Consider the following 18,732-nt stretch of genomic DNA (forward strand, 5'->3'; position numbering starts at 1 on the left):
TGCCTTCTGCACAGTTCTGGTGACTTTCTGTATCCAGCTGTAATGTTGAGAGGCTGGGAGCTCACATATACTAATTTACATCATACTACATCTGTGACTCCCTTTGGGCACACATATTTCAATTTAGAGCCTACAGAGGTCAGAACTAATCTGGAAAATTGTCAGGTAAAATGTAACTGCAGGAAGTTGGGGGACAGGTTTTGGGTACAGATGACCAATTAAAGAACTACTTATTAGTAAGAAACCTGTCCTTCTTTGTGGTCTGTGTCCATCACACAGAGAATTAGCAAGCTTACCTCTTGAAGTTGGGGCAGGTGCCTCATCACACTAGAGAAGAGAAAATTCTCAGTCATTTGATATCTGTTCAGATTTGAACATCCAGACAGAAGTGAAGGGCAAAATATTTGTTGCAACCAGACCCAAGCAGAGACTCTGGGACACAAGGGCCACATAGGAAGTGATCAAACACTATTTGAGTGGTTTTACATAATATGATCAGTTTATAGCAATACAAAATTGCAACAGTAATCCACTTAGCAAAAAACAAAACAAAACACGGTAACAAGAATGGAGGCTGCATCTTGGATCGTTGTAGCATGTGGTCACACACACAAAAACTTCACTTGTGTTTCAGAAAGTGTTTATAGTTTTGATATTTGTCCAAGATACACCCTCAAATGATATAGACAGAAATGCTTAAAAAGTTTCAACAATTTAGTTGAAAGAAGAGACATCACTGAACATAAAGATCATGTCAGGTAGGAATAGCCTTTATCTCTGTAGCATCACATGTGGTAGGATCATTCTGAGGGCACAAAGCTTTCAATTTAGTAGGTTAACTGACAGACAGCAAAAATTTGTTCAAAGACTAAATTCAAAGAGTCATCATCAATGCCTACCCCTCAAATTGAAGGGATGTCTTAAGTGCAATACTTTAGAGTTCTGTCCCGGGCCAACATTCTTCAATATTTTTATTATTGACTTAGATGACGAGTTAAAGGGAACCCTGAGCAAATCTGCAGATGATACAAAACTGGGGTGCATAGGTAACCTTTTAAAAAATAGGGACAAAATTGAAACTTGAGCTGAAACGAACAAAATAAAATTCAGTAGAGACAAATTCAAAAATCTAAATTTAGGTCATAAAAGCTAAACACGTACAGTATGGGAGACACTTGACTTTCCAACAGTATATGTGGAAAGAACATTAAGATTGTAATTTATTTATTAACTTGAACAGGACCCAGTGGTGTCATGCTATAGCAATGAACGCAAATAGTATATCAGCCTGCATTTATAGAACTTTTGTTTCCAAGACATGGGAAGTAATAATTCTACTATATTCTGCCCTAGTCAAGCCTCATCTGGAGTATGTATTCAGTTGAGGGTGCTCATTTTAGGGCAGATGTAGACAAATGGTTCAAAAAAGGGCAATAAGGATGCTAAGTGGTGTGAGAAACAAAATGTATGAGGAAAGGTTATGGGAGTTCGAGATGTTAAGGAGAAGAGTGTGAATTTACATGATAGCACTCTTTACATTTCTAAATGGCTGTCACAGAAAGGAGGGTGCAAGTCTAATGGTTTTAAGTGTCAGGTAGGTAGAAATATCAATTCAACATTAGGTAGAATTTCTTGACATTAAGAGCAATTTGACAATGGAACCAATTGCATAAAGAGGTGATGGCCACCTTCAAAACGAGGCTGGACAGTTATCCGCTGGGAATGCTGAGACTGAAGATCCTGCACTGAGTGGGGTGCTGGAGTAAATGGCCTATGGGTCCCCTTCCAATTCGATGAACAATACAAGATTCCGTGACCAGTCATGGCCAAACTGAAATAGTTTAGATGTCAACTACCACAATATGGAGAAGTTCTAGTAGTAACCTAGTGCTAAAGCTTTCTGATGACTTTAAACTACTAGGAGAAAGCATAAAGAACTACTCAACAAGTGAAAAAATGCAGAGGTGTTTTGCACAGTACACCTTCACTTAATGGGTAACACATTCCCTTGTCTACAGTAATAAAGGGAACTGAAGAATAACCTAGATGACACATATTAAATGTACTAATTTGGCATAGCACATTTAATGAAAGATTTAATCTAGTAAATCTAATCTAGTAAAGTAAGTCCCATCCGTGGGAGAAATATTAATTTTAATAATAATAATAATAATAATAATAATAATAATAATAATAATAATAGCAACAGTGTAATCCTTAGGCGTAGTTGATTTTTGAATAGCATATACAAAGTTAGCACTGGAAGACTGTGAGTGGATCTACACCATGGAATTAATGCAGTTTGTCACCACTTTAAATGCTAAAGAATCACGGGGTTATATTTTGGCATTTGATAGAGAGGGCAAAAGGCTTCACTCCATCCTGGCCAGGCAATGACTTGGTTCACAATCCCTGCAGCAGGGTTTCCATTTCCTACCCTTAGATCTTCAGGAGGACAACACTGGCAGCAGGTCATTTTAGTTTTGTCAATTGAAATATATATATTTTTATTCACAAAATGATATAAACACAGGTTCCGCTGTGTCAAAACACAATCAACAAGCATTTGAAGCAAGAAACAATCTGACTATAATTAAAGCTATTACAAAACAGCTAATGAAATATTACAAAACTAAATGAACACAGTACATACATATAAAGCAACCAAAGGGGAAAATAAGTAAGATCCTATTAAGTGAATGCAAAGGTGCCTTTTTCTAATCCAGTTTAATAGAAAGAAGTGCAAGATAACAAGAAATATGACAATATATTACAGTTGCAAACAAAATATTTTCAACAGAAAATGCAAAACATGTATAGCTACAAAGATTGGAGTTCAGGAAAGCTACGGAAATGAAACAAGAAATTAGAGGTGCTGAGAACACTTATTGAAGACAGTAAATCATTTTGAGTGGTGAGAACAGAAATAGGAAAGAATTCAAAGTTCAAAGAGTTCAATTTCTAAACTAAGATGGACTTTAAATTGTAAATTTGGTGAAAAGTAGGGTAAAGAAATGCATGTGAAGGCAAAAAAAAAAAAATATCTGTCTGAAACTTACCTGGGGGGATATAGGGGCAGGTGTCATGGTTGGTATCTATCTGGAAATGTTGACCCAGAGCGTGGCTTCTGCAAAAAAAAAAAAAAGGCATCAGGATTTCAAATTCAATGCAATTTAGAAAAGGAATTAAAATAATTGTCAATATTGTAGTGTCCTTTTAGAAATACATAGTGTGATTATATTTCAAATACAGTACAGTCTCGCTTATCCAACCTTCGCTTATCCAATGTTCTGGATTATCCAACGCAGTCTGCCTTTTAGTAGTCAAGTGTTTTTGTAGTCAATGTTTTCAATACATTGTGATGTTTTGGTGCTAAATTCGTAAATACAGTAATTACTACATAATGTTACCATGTGTTTAACTGCTTTTCCTGTTGATTTGTTGTAAAACATGATGTTTGGATGCTTAAATTGTAAAATCATAACGTAATTTGATATTTAATAGGCTTTTCCTTAATCCCTCCTTATTATCCAACATTTTCGCTTATCCAACGTTCTGCTGGCCTATTTATGTTGGATAAGCGACTCTCCTGTACTGTGATTCTGGCCACTGCACTTTAAAAGATTGTTGTAGAGAAGAAAATGAAGCAGGAAAGACTGGCCAAAATAATCAAAGAACTGTGGAAACTCACCTACAAGGACAGATTGCTGTTGAGACTCTGTGTGTGTGCCACATCACAGGTCAATTTATAGCAACAACATGACTTTCAACAAGTCTTCCTAGGAAAGGAATACAGTGGAATCTCTAGTTAAGAGCATCCCAACTTAAGGGCATTTTGAGTTAAGAGCTGTTGCTCGGCCCAGGTTTTGCTTTGATATAAAAGCAGTATTTTGAGTTAAGAGCTAGAATGAGAGGGAGTGCTAGTGCAAGAGGGAACGGCGCAAAAGGGAGTGCTAGCGCTACAGTACAGGGCTTTAGGGCTTCAAGGAAGCAGCCTTTGTTCCTCGTGCTCTTGTCCGCTTTGGGAGATTGCTACCTGCTTCACTTGTGTCTTTGGGTTAGTAGATTTTGTGTGGTTTTGATTTCTGGTATGTTTGACTTCATGAAGAGAGAGAGGGGGAGAGAGCAAGAAAGGGAGGGAGGCTGGAATGAGTACAGTATGAAAGAAATGCTTCTGCCTCTTCACTTTGTGCTTCCTTGCCACAACTTTGTGCTTCTACCATTGTGCCACAACCCTGTGGGTATAGCAACACAGGTGAAAACGAGTTACTTTAACCCGTTTTTGCCTACATTAAATTGCTATCTGGAAGCGCCCTAAGGCTCCTTCTACACTGTCAAATAAAATCCAGATTATCTGCTTTGACTGGATTATATGGCAGTGTAGAAAGGCCCTAAGGCTTATCATTTGCCATTTATCTCTAGGATAAAGACAAACCATTGGTGAGCATTCTTTGATTTCAATCATTCAGCTAGTTGAAAACCAACTAACAATAGCCCACATTTTACCAGCTTATCTGCAGGGGTATCAGGCATTATATTACCTTGTCAAAAGCATTGTTGGAATCAAGATATACTACATCCAAAGCATTCCACTCTCATGATCTATAGGCTTGCTATATAAAATATAACAGGAGAATATTTATTCTATATTAGGCTCCTCTAAATATGGCAAAATGTACCAGGATGTTGTCGTATTTGATGCTGTGGTTTTCGGGTGTCCTTTAAAATATCCAAATGATGTTTCTGTTGCACTAGACAGAAGTATAGCAGAGACAAATTGACTTCTACAGAAATTCACAAGAGTGGAAGAGCACCAACAAGATTGTTCTGTCCTTCAGAAAACTTTGAGGGAAGAAACCGCCACCTGCGGGAAATTCCAGTCCAGTCTTGAACTGGGGAAAATCACTCTTTTGCAGATTCAATAAAGCCCTATAAAGCTTTATTCGATAAAACTGTTTTAGGGGGAAAAGAGTTCTAAGGTTGTTCTCAAAATCTAGTTTCTGACTTTGATGTCCGGACGTGGGATATATCATGGAAGCATGCAAGTCTATGAAGAATAACCTGCCCACATCTGGTCTGCTGCCAAGCAGCTCCAAGCAGTGCCAAATGTCTGTTTTTAATGAAGAAATTGATCATTTACCTTGTGATAAGCTTTTTAACTGATGTCTAATTATTCTCACTTCTGCGTCTGCATTTTTCTACTTGTTTGATGTTAAAAAAATAACAAGCTGAGTTTTAAAGGAACATAAGTCAACAAAGTTGAATTTGCAAGCCACTGTAAATGGCAACTCCCACATTATCATCTAAGAACTCCAAAATAGTTCAGTAAAGGCTATTAAAACTTGGAAGATTGGACAACTACATTATTAACAAAGAATTAAAGACTGTTTGCTTTACACTGTTTACCTCATAACAGTAAGCCTATGAGACTAACAAGAAGTAAATATTTGAACTCAGAAAGAATGTACACTGCAGGGCCGAAATGTGTTCAAGCAAAATTGTTGTGAGAAAATCCCTGATATTTTAGACCAACTGGTGACACAGGCTCTTTCTACACTGCCATAGAATCCAAGTAAAAGCAGATAGTCTAGATTTTATATAACAGTGTAGAAGGGGCAAATGGCTTTTAAAGAACAGAGAGTGTTTGTGGATCAACAAGAAACAATTGAACTAATCCCCTTTTGATGAATTAAAGATAAGAAAAGACTTTATAACTGATATGAAAAAGATATGTAACTCTTTGAAAAAGTTGAAAGGTTTCAAAGCAGTCTTAACCATTTGTTTCAAAGAAAAGCCACACTCATGCAGCTGGTACTTTATTTGTTAATCAACAGTAGAAACAACCTACACATTATATTCATTGTCAGAACTGAGCAATTTCAACAGCACCAGTTTTATAAAAGGTTCTGCATGCAAAATTCCCATTCAGGAAACAAAAAACACTTGAATTTGTTCATTAATCATGCTCTTAGCCCATTGTTCTAATGTTTATTGGAAAGATTAGGGGGTGGGATAAATTGGCTAACAGTAAGAGGAATTTGGGAACAAATCAAAAAGGAAGAAAGTAATAAGGGAGAAAATATAATACCCAATATGTTAAAAGAGAGACTTGGTGGCAATAAAGGATTAAATAAAATATATGTATAGAATAATGGAAAACAAGTGGGAAAAGGAAGGGGACCTAGGAAAAGAAGAGATAGAAAATATAATCAATTGTTTAAATAAAATAAAAATAGAAAAATATAAGGAATTAGAACTGAAAATAATTACGAAATAGTATAGAACACCAATTCAGCTGGCACATATGATTCAGGGATTAAATCCCAAATGTTGGCATTGTGAGAGTCAGGAAGCATGGTTCTCACATCTATGGTGGGAATTTGAAGAGATACAAAAATTCTGAAACCAAATCCTAAACTGGTTGAATTACATACTAAAACAAAATTTGAGATAAATATGCAAATTTTGCTAATAGGGATATATGGGGATTAAAGAATTAAGGACCAAGAGCAAGAATTAATGATGATAATGTTCAGAACAGCACACACAGTAATAGCATGGGAGTGGAAAGATAAAAGAAATGGACACTTGTAAAATGGTATGAATATATATGGTATCAAATGCAACTGGATATTATGGACATTATAAGAAGCAAAAAATCATGATCAGAAAAACAGAAGAAAATTTAAGAAATATGGACTCCAGTTAGAAGATCACTACGGACTGTTAAACCAGATGATGAAAGCTGGAAAAAAATTGGATAGAATCAAAAGAAGGCTCATGTAACAAGAAAAAAAAGTTTAAGTTGTCAACAGGGAAGGGTATGTGTGGGGAGGGAGAAGGGAACGGAAAAGGATGGTTATGTATATAAAATAATAATAATTGATAAAAATTCCCTTTGGGGGAGGAAAAAAGAAACATTGTAAATAAATAATAACAAGTAAAAGTACATTTTGCATAAAAAAATTAATCATGCTCTTAGCCCATTGTTCTAATATTTGTCTATTATTAAAAAAAATAATTTGTCCTAAGTATAAACAGTCTTTTATTGCTTCCTGGATTGTCCTAGCCAAATGTTTTGGACAGTTTCCTCTAAACCTTGTCTGTTTCTATATAGCTTATACACGACAGTTTTATGTCCCATGTTGACATGAGTTATGACATTGGGAAGCTAGTTCAGATAAGCCAGAAATCTGTTAAACCTAAATTCAAGGTTCAGGATCAGATAGAAATGGCAGAGGAACAAATGCACAAACAGGAGGAATTTTTAGAAGTACTAGCACAAGATTTTAGGAAGAAAGAGAAATTTCATGGGAGTTTGAGGCCTTCCAGAAAAGTAGGAGGAAGTCATTCATATCAGAAGGTCTAAAACCCTGGCTTATTTCCTGAATGTTATAAAGGTTTCAGTTGAGAGGTTGATAATATTTATTGACTGGATTCTTATAAGGCTAAAGAGAAAAACCTGCCCAGAGTCATAGTAGATAACTTCACAACGTGGCTGATCCATGATTGATTCTACAGCAACTGAACACATTGAGGATGAGATATAGGAACCTTCTACACAGGCTCATAACCCATGATGGGTCACAGGTTTACCTGATGCATCTAAACAACATCTTAGGTAAACCCGAATTTCCCAGTTTACTCTGAATTAATTTGAAACCTGGAAAGATCCAGATCTTAATGTAAGGCACAGATCTTTCCAGGTGTGGTCTGGTGGAGACTGGCTCACAGGACCGTGTTCTGCGATCCTGGGAGCCAATCCCCACTGGCATCCTGGTTCTTCAGGGTTGTCATCCCCAGCGTCCCCTCACAGCTCCCCATTTTGTCCAAAAACTTCCCCTCTCCTCCCCCCATCCTCCCAAAGCATCATTTGGATGTGTCTGAAGCTGTCAAGGAACCTGCACATGAAGCCAGTGATTTTTTTGGGTAAAACGAGGAGCTGGGGAGCTGGTTACATGCCCTCCTGGGTCAACCTCTGTTTGACTCACCCCCCCCCCCCCCAGATGGTATGACTGGATGATATCAATGAAGGTGGCTAAGGTCATCTTTAAAGTGCTGAGACCAAGTCCTAAGAAAAATGTCTTAAGGTATATTTATGTCTGAGCAGTTGTCCTTGACAGTAAGATTAGATATAACAGTCCTAAGTAATACATGAGGATAAATTTTGGTTTGTATTTGCAGGAATATCTTCATGCTGACAATGGAATCTTCATCACTTAAAATCTTCTTTAAAAAATGATGGATCACTGTCTCTTTGAGCTGCATGTCTTCATTTTCTGAATTGAGTAGGAAGTGGAGGAATTCCAAATCTATAAAGTTCTTGACTTATGGGTCTCCTCTTCAACTCTGTATTTCTGTGATACAGTAGAAAGTTCTCTTCTGTATATGATGTTTAAATTAATGGAAACTATATCTTATTAAATCAGACTTATTTATATTTTCCTCCCAGGCCATCTTTATGTGTAAAGAAATTACACTGTACACTGTATGGTTCCTGGAGCTACATGCAACATTTAGGGGATATTTCTTCACATAATGGATTTTGTTGCTATTGTTGCTAATATATGAAAAATCTGTTAAGTTACTACCATCTTAAGATCAAAACCACAGTATCTTTACTCAAAATGTAAATTGTAAGTAAGAAAAGTTGCATTTTTCTGGTTATAACATTATTCAGGTGCAACTCAAGACCTTTCTTTTCTTTGTCCTCCTTTAAAACTCTCAACTAGTAGCAGAACATCCAAACTGAAAATTGGCAGCTGATCAAGGAGTATCTGCACAGATGGTAAGCCTGGAGTGAGACAATATTAAGAGAATGGAAGAGGCTTTAGTCTTTGGCAGAAAACTGAGAATCAACCTAAAACATGGTACATCTGGAGAATCATTATTCTGTGTTAAAATATTAAAAGGAAAAGAATAAATTGTGGAGCGAGCCAACCAGATCTCTGAGGGCTCAAACCTTTGCATATGCACATTTTTATTAAAGTTAAATATATATATATTGGGTGGGGAACGGATATGAACCTGAAAAGGGAAATGGCATTCAAAAAGTATCTCCAAATGTATAAGAGACAGGGAAGCAGAGAAAGTGGACACATTTTTCTGATACATCAGATGTGATGGAATCTTTCAGTTATCAATACAGAAGGGTATTATTCATAATCAGAGGAAAGCTGTCTGACATCTTAATACAGTAGAGTCTCACTTATCCAACGTTCTGGATTATCCAACACATTTTTGTAGTCAATGTTTTCAATATATCATGATATTTTAGTGCTAAATTCGTAAATACAGTAATTACTACATAGCATTAATGTGTAATGAACTACTTTTTCTGTCAAATTTGTTGTATAAAGTTCTGATGTGAGTAATATCCCATGAGAGAGAGTTGTGTTTTACCTGATTCATGGAAACATTGAATTGAGTATTGAATGAATTTGTACAACATAGCAGCACTGAATTAATAAGAGGGAGGCCATGTGTTCATTGTCTGGACACTGCTTTTCCTTGCAAATTGGTGCAAGTATGATATGATCTGAAGGCAAGGAAGCATGAGAGGAGATCAGATACCCCTTTTCCCACAAATCTGCTTCCCATATCCCAACAGCTGCTTCCTCATCTCCATCCCAGGTTCAAAACTCATGTAGCAACAAATGCAAATGGGATTAATTTACAAAAGAACATCAGTAAGCAGGAATAGGTCAAATGCCATCCTCCCATTTGTTGATCCTCTATATAAAATCACACCTGTCACACTGTTCAAAGTAGGGGCCCTACTTTCAAGAAAATCATTCAGGAAGACCATGTTGTTCCAACTTGCTTCTGCATATTTGTGACGGATTTATATTTAATTGTTTATGTTTAAAGCTTACTTTTTGGCAAGGAGCTCTTAAATTTTATTTCTATAGATATCAAAGCCTTTGAATTGGAATTTCTATATGACATTGCCAATGAAATTCAAATATGCTAGAGAGACATTATTTAAGTCGGTTCAAGAACCTATTTTTAAAAGCCCACACACAGCAAGATGCCAAAAGTGCCACTTAAAGAGTGTCCAAAGTAGTCGTCACCCTTTTGCCATTCTACACCCACTTTTAAATCCACTATAAATATAGAAAGCCATTTAATTTGTAAAAAACAATTTACCCCCATCACTTGTCTTTTAAATATTTAAAACAGGTTTGGACAGTTTTCAGTCAAGAATGCAACAGTAGCATTGTGCATTACAGATCCAAGCAGAGCAGAGCAGAGTACATTGCTTCCAGATCTCAGACTCTATAATCCTATGGTTCCATCGTTTACAGTTGTACAAAACATAGAATTTGGGCAATTATAGCTTTTCTCACATTTGCATCAAGCAAATGTTCCCAAATCAACATTCTTTAAAAAGCTGATGTAGTGATTATCAGTGATGGCAGGTGATTTCCATGGGTACATTGACATTGATGATTTGGGTTGGTGTAGATGTGAATTAATCCAAAGCTTTGCTTGTTTATAATGGTATTTTAATTATTATTTAATAATTAATTATTAAGGGGTGCTTTACTAGTGCTTTTGGTGCACAAAGGCAGAAGGAGGTTGGACTAAATGGCCCAAGGAGTCTCTTCCAACCCTCTTTATTATTTTTATTATGATTATGATTAACATTGAGGCTGTATTTATTCCTGTTTTGTTTTTTACTTCAAAATAAGATATGTGCAGTGTGCACTGCATAGGAATTTGTTCATAGTTTTTTTTTAAAAAACTATAGTCCGGCCCTCCAACGGTCTGAGGGACCGTGAACTGGCCCCCTGTTTAAAAAGTTTGAGGACACCTGATCTACGGTATACTGAGAGAAAACTAAAACCATGGCACCAGGTTTTGGGCTTTCCCCCAACTTTAGGGCAGTGAGGACAGTTGGGCTGGTTTCCAACTGGAATAAACTGCAATCATCTTGACTGTCACCTACGTTCTCCAGGCTTGGAGAGCACCTCCCATTTTTCCTCCTCATTGAAATTGAAATTAAAACTTTACCTTCAACATCTGACATTTAAGAAACTCACATCAACCTTGAATTCCCTTCTGTTTTAGTATTCCTGATGAAGGGATTATATCCAGTATTTTCTTACATTTGCTGAGATAAGCTTTTATAAAGTCCAAAATGCATGTCTGATAGCATTTGACTTCCCTTTCAATTGTATAACAATTCCAGGAGAACATGGTCACTTCAATGTATGCATCCCACCACTTCCATGATACTAACCAGATCATCACTATTAGTTAGGATCAGATCTAAAATAGCTATTTCCTGTTTGTCTCTTTCACCTTGTGGAGAATGGAATTTTTTGAAATGTAAGTGAGGAATTTGTTGGAGCTTATATTTTTGGCAGCATTTGATTCCCAACAAATATCAGTATAGTTGAAATTTCCCTTTCCTACTAGATCTCTCCTTTTTGAGTATTTGGTCATCTGCTCCTGGAAGGCCCCAGTCACTGTTATTTCTGTTCCTCTTTGTTTTTGCCCAGATACTCTCATCCTGGCTCTCTTCACAGATGTAAATATCCTTAACATATGTTACTCCTTTTGCATTTGGTCAATTTCTCCAAAATAGGTCATATTACATTCCAGTCATGAGATTCATCTCACCGGCTTCACACCTGGTGTCATAGAATCATAGAATCATAGAGTCATAGAATAGTAGAGTTGGAAGAGACCTCAAGGGCCATCTAGTCCAACCCCCCGCTAAGAAGCAGGAAATCGCATTCAAAGCACCCCCGACAGATGGCCATCCAGCCTCTGCTTAAAAGCCTCCAAAGAAGGAGCCTCCACCACGGCCCGGGGGAGAGAGTTCCACTGCCGAACAGCCCTCACAGTGAGGAAGTTCTTCCTGATGTTCAGGTGGAATCTCCTTTCCTGTAGTTTGAAGCCATTGTTCCGTGTCCTAGTCTGCAGGGCAGCAGAAAATAAGCTTGCTCCCTTCTCCCTATGACTTCCCCTCACATATTTGTACATGGCTATCATGTCTCCTCTCAGCCTTCTCTTCTGCAGGCTAAACATGCCCAGCTCTTTAAGCCTCTCCTCATAGGGCTTGTTCTCCAGACCCTTAATCATTTTAGTTGCCCTCCTCTGGACGCTTTCCAGCTTGTCAGCATCTCCCTTCATCTGCGGTGCCCAAAACTGGACACAGTATTCCAGGTGTGGTCTGACCAAGGCAGAATAGAGGGGGAGCATGACTTCCCTGGATCTAGACGTTATTCCCCTATTGATGCAGGCCAGAATCCCATTGGCTTTTTTAGCTGCCGCATCACATTGTAGGCTCATGTTTAACTTGTTGTCCACGAGGACTCCAAGATCTTTTTCGCACACACTGCTGTCAAGCCAGGCGTCCCCCATTCTGTATCTTTGATTTCCATTTTTTCTGCCGAAGTGAAGTATCTTGCATTTGTCCCTGTTGAACTTCATTTTGTGAGTTTCGGCCCATCTCTCTAGTCTGTCAAGATCGTTTTGAATTCTGCTCCTGTCTTCTGGAGTGTTAGCTATCCCTCCGAGTTTGGTGTCATCTGCAAACTTGATGATCGTGCCTTCTAACCCTTCGTCTAAGTCGTTAATAAAGATGTTGAACAGAACCGGGCCCAGGACGGAGCCCTGCGGCACTCCACTTGTCACTTCTTTCCATGATGAAGACGACGCATTGGTGAGCACCCTTTGGTGTCATTGTATCACACCTGCTTTGTTAATTGTTCAAGTTCATTTTGTTTATTTCCTATGCTGTGTGCAGTAGTATAAAGATATATATATATATATATAAAAATTTGTTTAAAAGCGATGCAATGATTTTGGGTTGGAAAGATTGGCCGTTTACAAGAAACGTTGCCCAGGGGACGCCCAACTGGATTTACTCAATCTTGGAGGAGGCTCTTTCCGTATCCCCTGGGCTCATGCACAGAGGAGGAGTTGTTTAAAGCCACGGACAATGCGGTCGCTGTTGCCCACTTTTGGTCTAAAACTTGTGATTTCCTTTACTTTATCACTTTTAAACTTATTTATTATGCAATGCTTTTGACACAAAATAAATAAAGATATATAAAGCCATCAGTCATTCCCCATGACTTCTTATTTAATGCTTTTTGCCTCTCAACGTTGCGGTTTGTTACTATTTGCCCAATTCTCTATTATCGCCAACATTTGACGAACTCCTGTCCTTAAGAATATTGTCTCCCACTTGTAACTCAGTTTAAAGTCCCCTGATGAGGTTTGTGAGACTCTTAGCAAAAGTGCTCCTACCAACTACTGTGAGGTCCAAACCATCACTTGCCATAGGTCCATCTTCATGAAACCACAAACCATTCAAGAAGCCAGACCTTTCCTAGTGTTACAATTTGTAAAGCCATTTGTTCACTTCCACTATTCTCTCTTTTGGGTTGTGTCCAACTGGGAGGAGAGATGAAAAACCACCTGGGCATCAAGTCCTTCAACTATCCAGAACCTCATAATCCCTAGAGATATCTTGAAGGCTATGCCTTGCAGTGCCACTGGTTCTAATGTGTACAAAGTAAATAGTAACAGTGGGTTTGACAAGTCTTATCAACTCCTTTGTTACATCATGGATTTTTGTCCCAGATGAACAGCACTCCTCTTAATTGATCTTGTCAGGTCCAGATACCATTACTTCTGTTCCATTCCCCTCAGCAGGGAGTCTCAACAACCACCAAACATCTCCTCTGAGAATTGGCAGGAGCCAGTCCATCTGCTGAGTCTACCAGTCTAAACATTCTCTGAGTAGTGACAGTTACTCTCTGATAAAGTAGTTCCAAACTCCCAGAATCCATGGCCCTTCTACTTTTGTGTGTCACATTCCTCCAATTCTCTACCTCCTATGTTTCTAAGTATTGGTGACATTTTTTGTGTGTTCCTCATCCAGGACAGTCTACCACACTCTGTCCTCAGACCCCTTAATAATATGAAGAGTACACACGCAGGCATCAGGTTGCTGAATTTTCTCTTGCAACAGGGTAACCAACTAGAACTTGCTGTACATATAGCTACCTCTGGCAAAAACACAAAACATATGCCAGCTGGAAGAGGTTATTTATTTATTGTGTCAGAAGTGAACCGAGGGTACAAGTTGCAACGTATTTGAAAGCACAAAGTTTAAAAAACTTGCCATTATACTAAATTTCCTTTGACCAGTAGCTGGCCATTTGGAGTGCCTCTGATGTTGTTGTTAGAAGGTTCTCCATTGTGCATGTGGCAGGGCTCAGACTGCATTGTAATAAGTGGTCTGTGGTTTGCTCTTCTCCACACTCGCATGTCGTGGACTCCACTTTGTAGTTCCATTTCTTAAGGTTAGCTCTGCATCTCGTGGTGCCAGAGCTCAGTCTGTTCAGTGCCCAGTCTTCTGTGTGCCCAGGAGGGAGTCCCTCAGCCATGGCTTGAGGTTCTGGGTTTTAGCCTGCCATTTTGGGACTTTAACTTGCTGAGGTGTTCCTATATCTCTGTAGATCTTAGAAAACTCTTTCTTGATTTAAGGCGTTGGCATGCTGGATGATATCCCAACAGGCCTTGGTCCTTTCATTGCTGGCTGCTACTTCCCGGCGGATATCAGGTGGTGCAATGCTGGACAAACAGTATAATTTCTCCAGTGATGTGGTGCATAGACATCCTGTGATAATGCAGCATGTCTCATTAAGAGCCACATCCATTGTTTTAATGTGGTAAGATGTGTTCCACACTGGGCATGCGTATTCAGCAGCAGAGTAGCAAAGTGCAAGGGCAGATGTCATCACTGTGTCTGGTTGTGTTCCCCAGCTTGTGCCAGTCAGCTTTCATATGATTTTATTTCTAGCACCAACTTTTTGCTTGGTAACTCCCAAGCATTTTGGTGGTCTGCAATGCTCCAGTAGGATTCCTTCCCAGGTAATCCTCAGAGCTTGAGATTCTTGTCTGTTCTTAAGAAAGGGGTGAAAGCAGCAATTCCCTAATCATACCTATTCAGTAGTCTAACCACCTCATCAGACGGTTGGCAGCAGGAGGCGGCCATGAGGCATGGGAAATCTAGTGCCCCATGCCTCGCATCCCCCACCTTACCGGAAGGGCAATCACATGGGGGGAACCGTGGAGCACGCGTGGTGCGCTCAACTTGCCCCCATAGGTTGGGCAACACGGGAAGCCTCCCTTCTTGCCAGGTCAGTGGCGGAAACCCCCTCTGCACCCACAAAGCCAGCACATTGTCATTTGATATGAGCCGCCCGGCTCTGTGGGTGACCAGGGCTAGATTGGCATTTGCCACCAAAACTAGCCTGATATGATGAGGTCGTTAAACACGTACTCAAACAGAACTGCAGGTTTCCCCTCAAAGATCCCCTGCTTGCCAGCATGCTGTAGTGGTTTGAGCATTGGGTTATAACTCTGAAGATCAGAGTTTGATCCCAATTTGAGCTTGGAAATCCACTAGACAAATCTTGGATAAGTCATACACTCTCAGGCCCACCTGCTGAAAGGTTCACCTTGTTACCTTAAGTTGGAAATGATTTGAAGGCAAACAACAACAACAACAACACTTACAAAATGTCTGTTGGCTTTGCCTGTTATCAGAGTTCCTGTTCAACGCTTATTGCTATGATTGGCCCTTAGGGATCAAGATTGAAAAACTAAGCCCCCATTCCACACAGTAGTATAAAATCCACATTGAACTAGATTATGTGGCATTGTAGACTCAGATAATCCAGTTCAAATCTGATACTGTGGATTATCTGCCTTGATATTCAGGGTTATATGGCTGTGTGAAAGAGCCCTCAGGCTGATCTACACTGCCCTATATCCCAAGATTTGATCAGACCGATATAAAGCAATGTAGATCCAGCCTGGGACAACAATTATACAGAGCTAATGGTTGCTAACGCTTCCTCTAAGCAACTCTTTGATTCAGAAGCCTTATCGTCTTAGACAATGAGCTCAGGGAGAGCACATGGCCCAAAACAAACAAAAGCCCCCAGAAGCCTTTTAAAAAACAGTCAACGATAACCTCCCCTCCCCCTAAATACATGACTCACCTGCTCTCTCTCCAAAGACCTTTCAGAAAATTGGAATTCACCCAAACTCAGGCTAAGTAACAGTAGCCTTTTGGATTTAAGACGAAAATCAACATATTCCACCAAAAAGCAAAGTGCATGATCGAACCAGTCGTCCTGAATTGGGGTGGTTCTCAGTGTGGCCATGCTTCCACACTTTGTTCATCACTAGGAGCAGACCCCTTTTGATCTTTGGTATGTGGGACTGTGAAGGAGGAATGCAAAAGCCTGATTTTATCAGGCTTCTTTTTCAATCTCCTATGTCCAGATCTCTGGAGGGGCACCAGCACAATTGCCCACCTAGTTCAAATGAGGGGTATAGAGCAAGTAAGGTTTTTGGGGTCCTATTAAGGTTTTTTTATGGTGCAAAGGAAAAATAAGGACATGAGAGTTGTTCTGAACCTTTGTACAGGAAATACCTCAGGGCGCTTCCATACAGCACCAAATTGCGGGTTTTCCACAAGGGACAAAAAACCCAGTCCGCACACAGACCTGTTGGTCCTGGGATTTCTGCCTGTGATGTCCAGACTGCTTCGTTATGGGATTTTGAAGCCCGCAAAATGGCCACTGCGAGACATCCACCAAAAATTTTGGCATTAAAAAAAACTTTAAATGCATAGATGCGAAGATGCGCATTGTTCATATGAGTTTTGTTCGTGGGTCATACATATCTGTTGCTTATTGCTTTTATCCTGAAAAGATGGCAAACGTTGACTAGAGGGTGAAAACCTATCCTGGCAAGAGAAACTTCGCCCTCCACACGTTTAATTAAGTTTGTGGCACACAAACAAAGTTTGTGGAGTAGGACTGCTACTTTCAAAGTCAGGACTACTCTATTAAACAGAAACTGACACTTTCAAGCCAGGATCAGAACTTTATCATTATTATTATCATTCAGAGGCTGCATGGACATCTGTCCAGACATGTTTGGTCATGTACTTTTGCCTGGGAACAAAGGGGGAATGTTTCTGGGTTATACATGTCTGTTTCTCATTACTTTTATCATAAAAACACGGGAAAAGTTGATTACATGGCAAAATCAACTGCTGCCATGTTTTTAGGATACAACCAATCAGGAATGGACATGTATAACCTGGAAACAAACCAACATAAAAAAATCCATTTTTTTCCAAGTGAGGGACATAAAGAGATTTGAATACCCACATTTCCGGCCAGAATCAGGCTATTTCTGCAACTAAAAATCTTTGTAGTGATTTCTCCCATGTTTTCAGGGGACGTTATTTAGCCATCCGCCTTTTTGAACTGGGAGCTCCTGAGATAAAGGTACTATGTGGATGGGCCCTCAGATTTCCCAATTTGTAAGGATATTTCCAATACAGAACCCTTCCCTTCAGTCTGGAGGTGTCCTGTTAGGTTTGGTAGCCTTGCTGGTAAATGAGGATGCATGGGGTGCATGTGTATCCACATTGTGATGAACAGCTGGTCCACTCACCTTTCCCGAGGAAGGACAAAAAGAGTATGTGAGTCACCATGGATTGTCTAGCATTTCATGGTTTTGCCATCAACCAAGAAAAGAGCCATTTAGCACTTGGGTGCCATCACAGACACCATTCTGTGCAAAGTCATCTTTGGTAGGGTATTGCTGAACTCGTCAACTTGAGAATTGATTGATGTTTCATGTTGCTGGGGTTGATGGTGGCATGTATAGATTCAGTTCATTGTGTCAAATATCATATGAGAGAGTTGCAATGGTTCCTTCTACCCTTTCAGAACCTATCAAGAAACATTTATCGAGACTATAATTTCCACCAAACAGTAAGGTGTTTTTGGTTTGGCAGCAATCCAAGGTTGTCATGGTGGGAATGCCCACCTGGGAGCCCTGGAGAATTGTGATAATCAATGATTTCAATCTGAGGGGATTATTTCACCTTCAATTATTGATTATCAAGCCACAGCTGAATTCTCTGGTTGGTTGATTGGGGAGGAGAATCTGAACCAGAGGGAGTGGGCTGTGAACTCCCTGGTGTTTCACAGAGTGTTCTAAATTTTTGGTATCTCCATGAATGAATCTCTTTGCATCTCTAAAGAATCATAAGCTACCTCAATTCATATCAAGATTTTTGGATGAAGGTGACATTAGCCTTTGATGCTTGAGAAGATTACTTGGCCAGGGATATTATGTTATATCATTCCTTCAAGTTGCACTGCTTTCCAGAATGTTGGGGGGAGAGGGGATAATCGAGGAAACAGAGGTGATTCTGATAGTGTCCCAATGTGTTCTATGGTTGTTACTTCCAGAGATAGAGTCAAGTCTTCTGAACCTGCATGCTGACTACCAAATTAGCCAGATTTTCAATATCAAGGATGTCCTCTGCAGTGGTTACAGTTAAAAACGCTTAGAGATTGAGATAGAAAGGTTAATGGCAGAAGATGATGAGGATGTTATTCATTTTGTTGGCAAGAGACTTTATGAATCCACTAGGATGGCTTTTCGTAGGTGATGTAGGTATAAAAAGATGTGGATTCTTCAGTGGAGTCTTATTATCTTGGCCCTTCTGTATGCATTGGGCTTCTATACTGAAAGGGAAAAAGGTCAAGTCACTTATATCCTATCCTCACGTCCAAAGTTTGTTAAAAGGAATTACACTGACTCGCCTGGGGATGGTTCCTTCTTGGAATTGGCATAATGGTGCTTCTTGTTGACGATTCCTTTCAGATA

The 18,732-nt window shown here is 39.3% G+C and overlaps 1 protein-coding gene across 6 annotated transcripts in view; it reads right to left on the minus strand.

Moving 5' to 3' along the window:
* The window catches only part of ntf3 (neurotrophin 3), a 67,435-nt gene that overhangs the window by 2,497 nt on the left and 46,206 nt on the right, over positions 1–18,732 (minus strand). For 4 of the 6 annotated variants that reach the window (XM_008111343.3, XM_062981997.1, XM_008111342.3 and 1 more), the window contains exon 2: positions 3,060–3,127. In XM_008111343.3, the coding sequence (XP_008109550.1) occupies positions 3,060–3,086 (27 nt within the window). In that variant the 5' untranslated portion in view covers positions 3,087–3,127. Of the gene's footprint in view, positions 1–296; positions 328–3,059; positions 3,128–18,732 lie in introns of all 6 variants that reach the window. The other 2 variants (XM_062981996.1, XM_062981995.1) reach the window with 1 other exon arrangement.

Source organism: Anolis carolinensis, chromosome 5, assembly GCF_035594765.1.
Source record: "Anolis carolinensis isolate JA03-04 chromosome 5, rAnoCar3.1.pri, whole genome shotgun sequence".
In the NCBI taxonomy this organism is placed as follows: domain Eukaryota; kingdom Metazoa; phylum Chordata; class Lepidosauria; order Squamata; family Dactyloidae; genus Anolis; species Anolis carolinensis.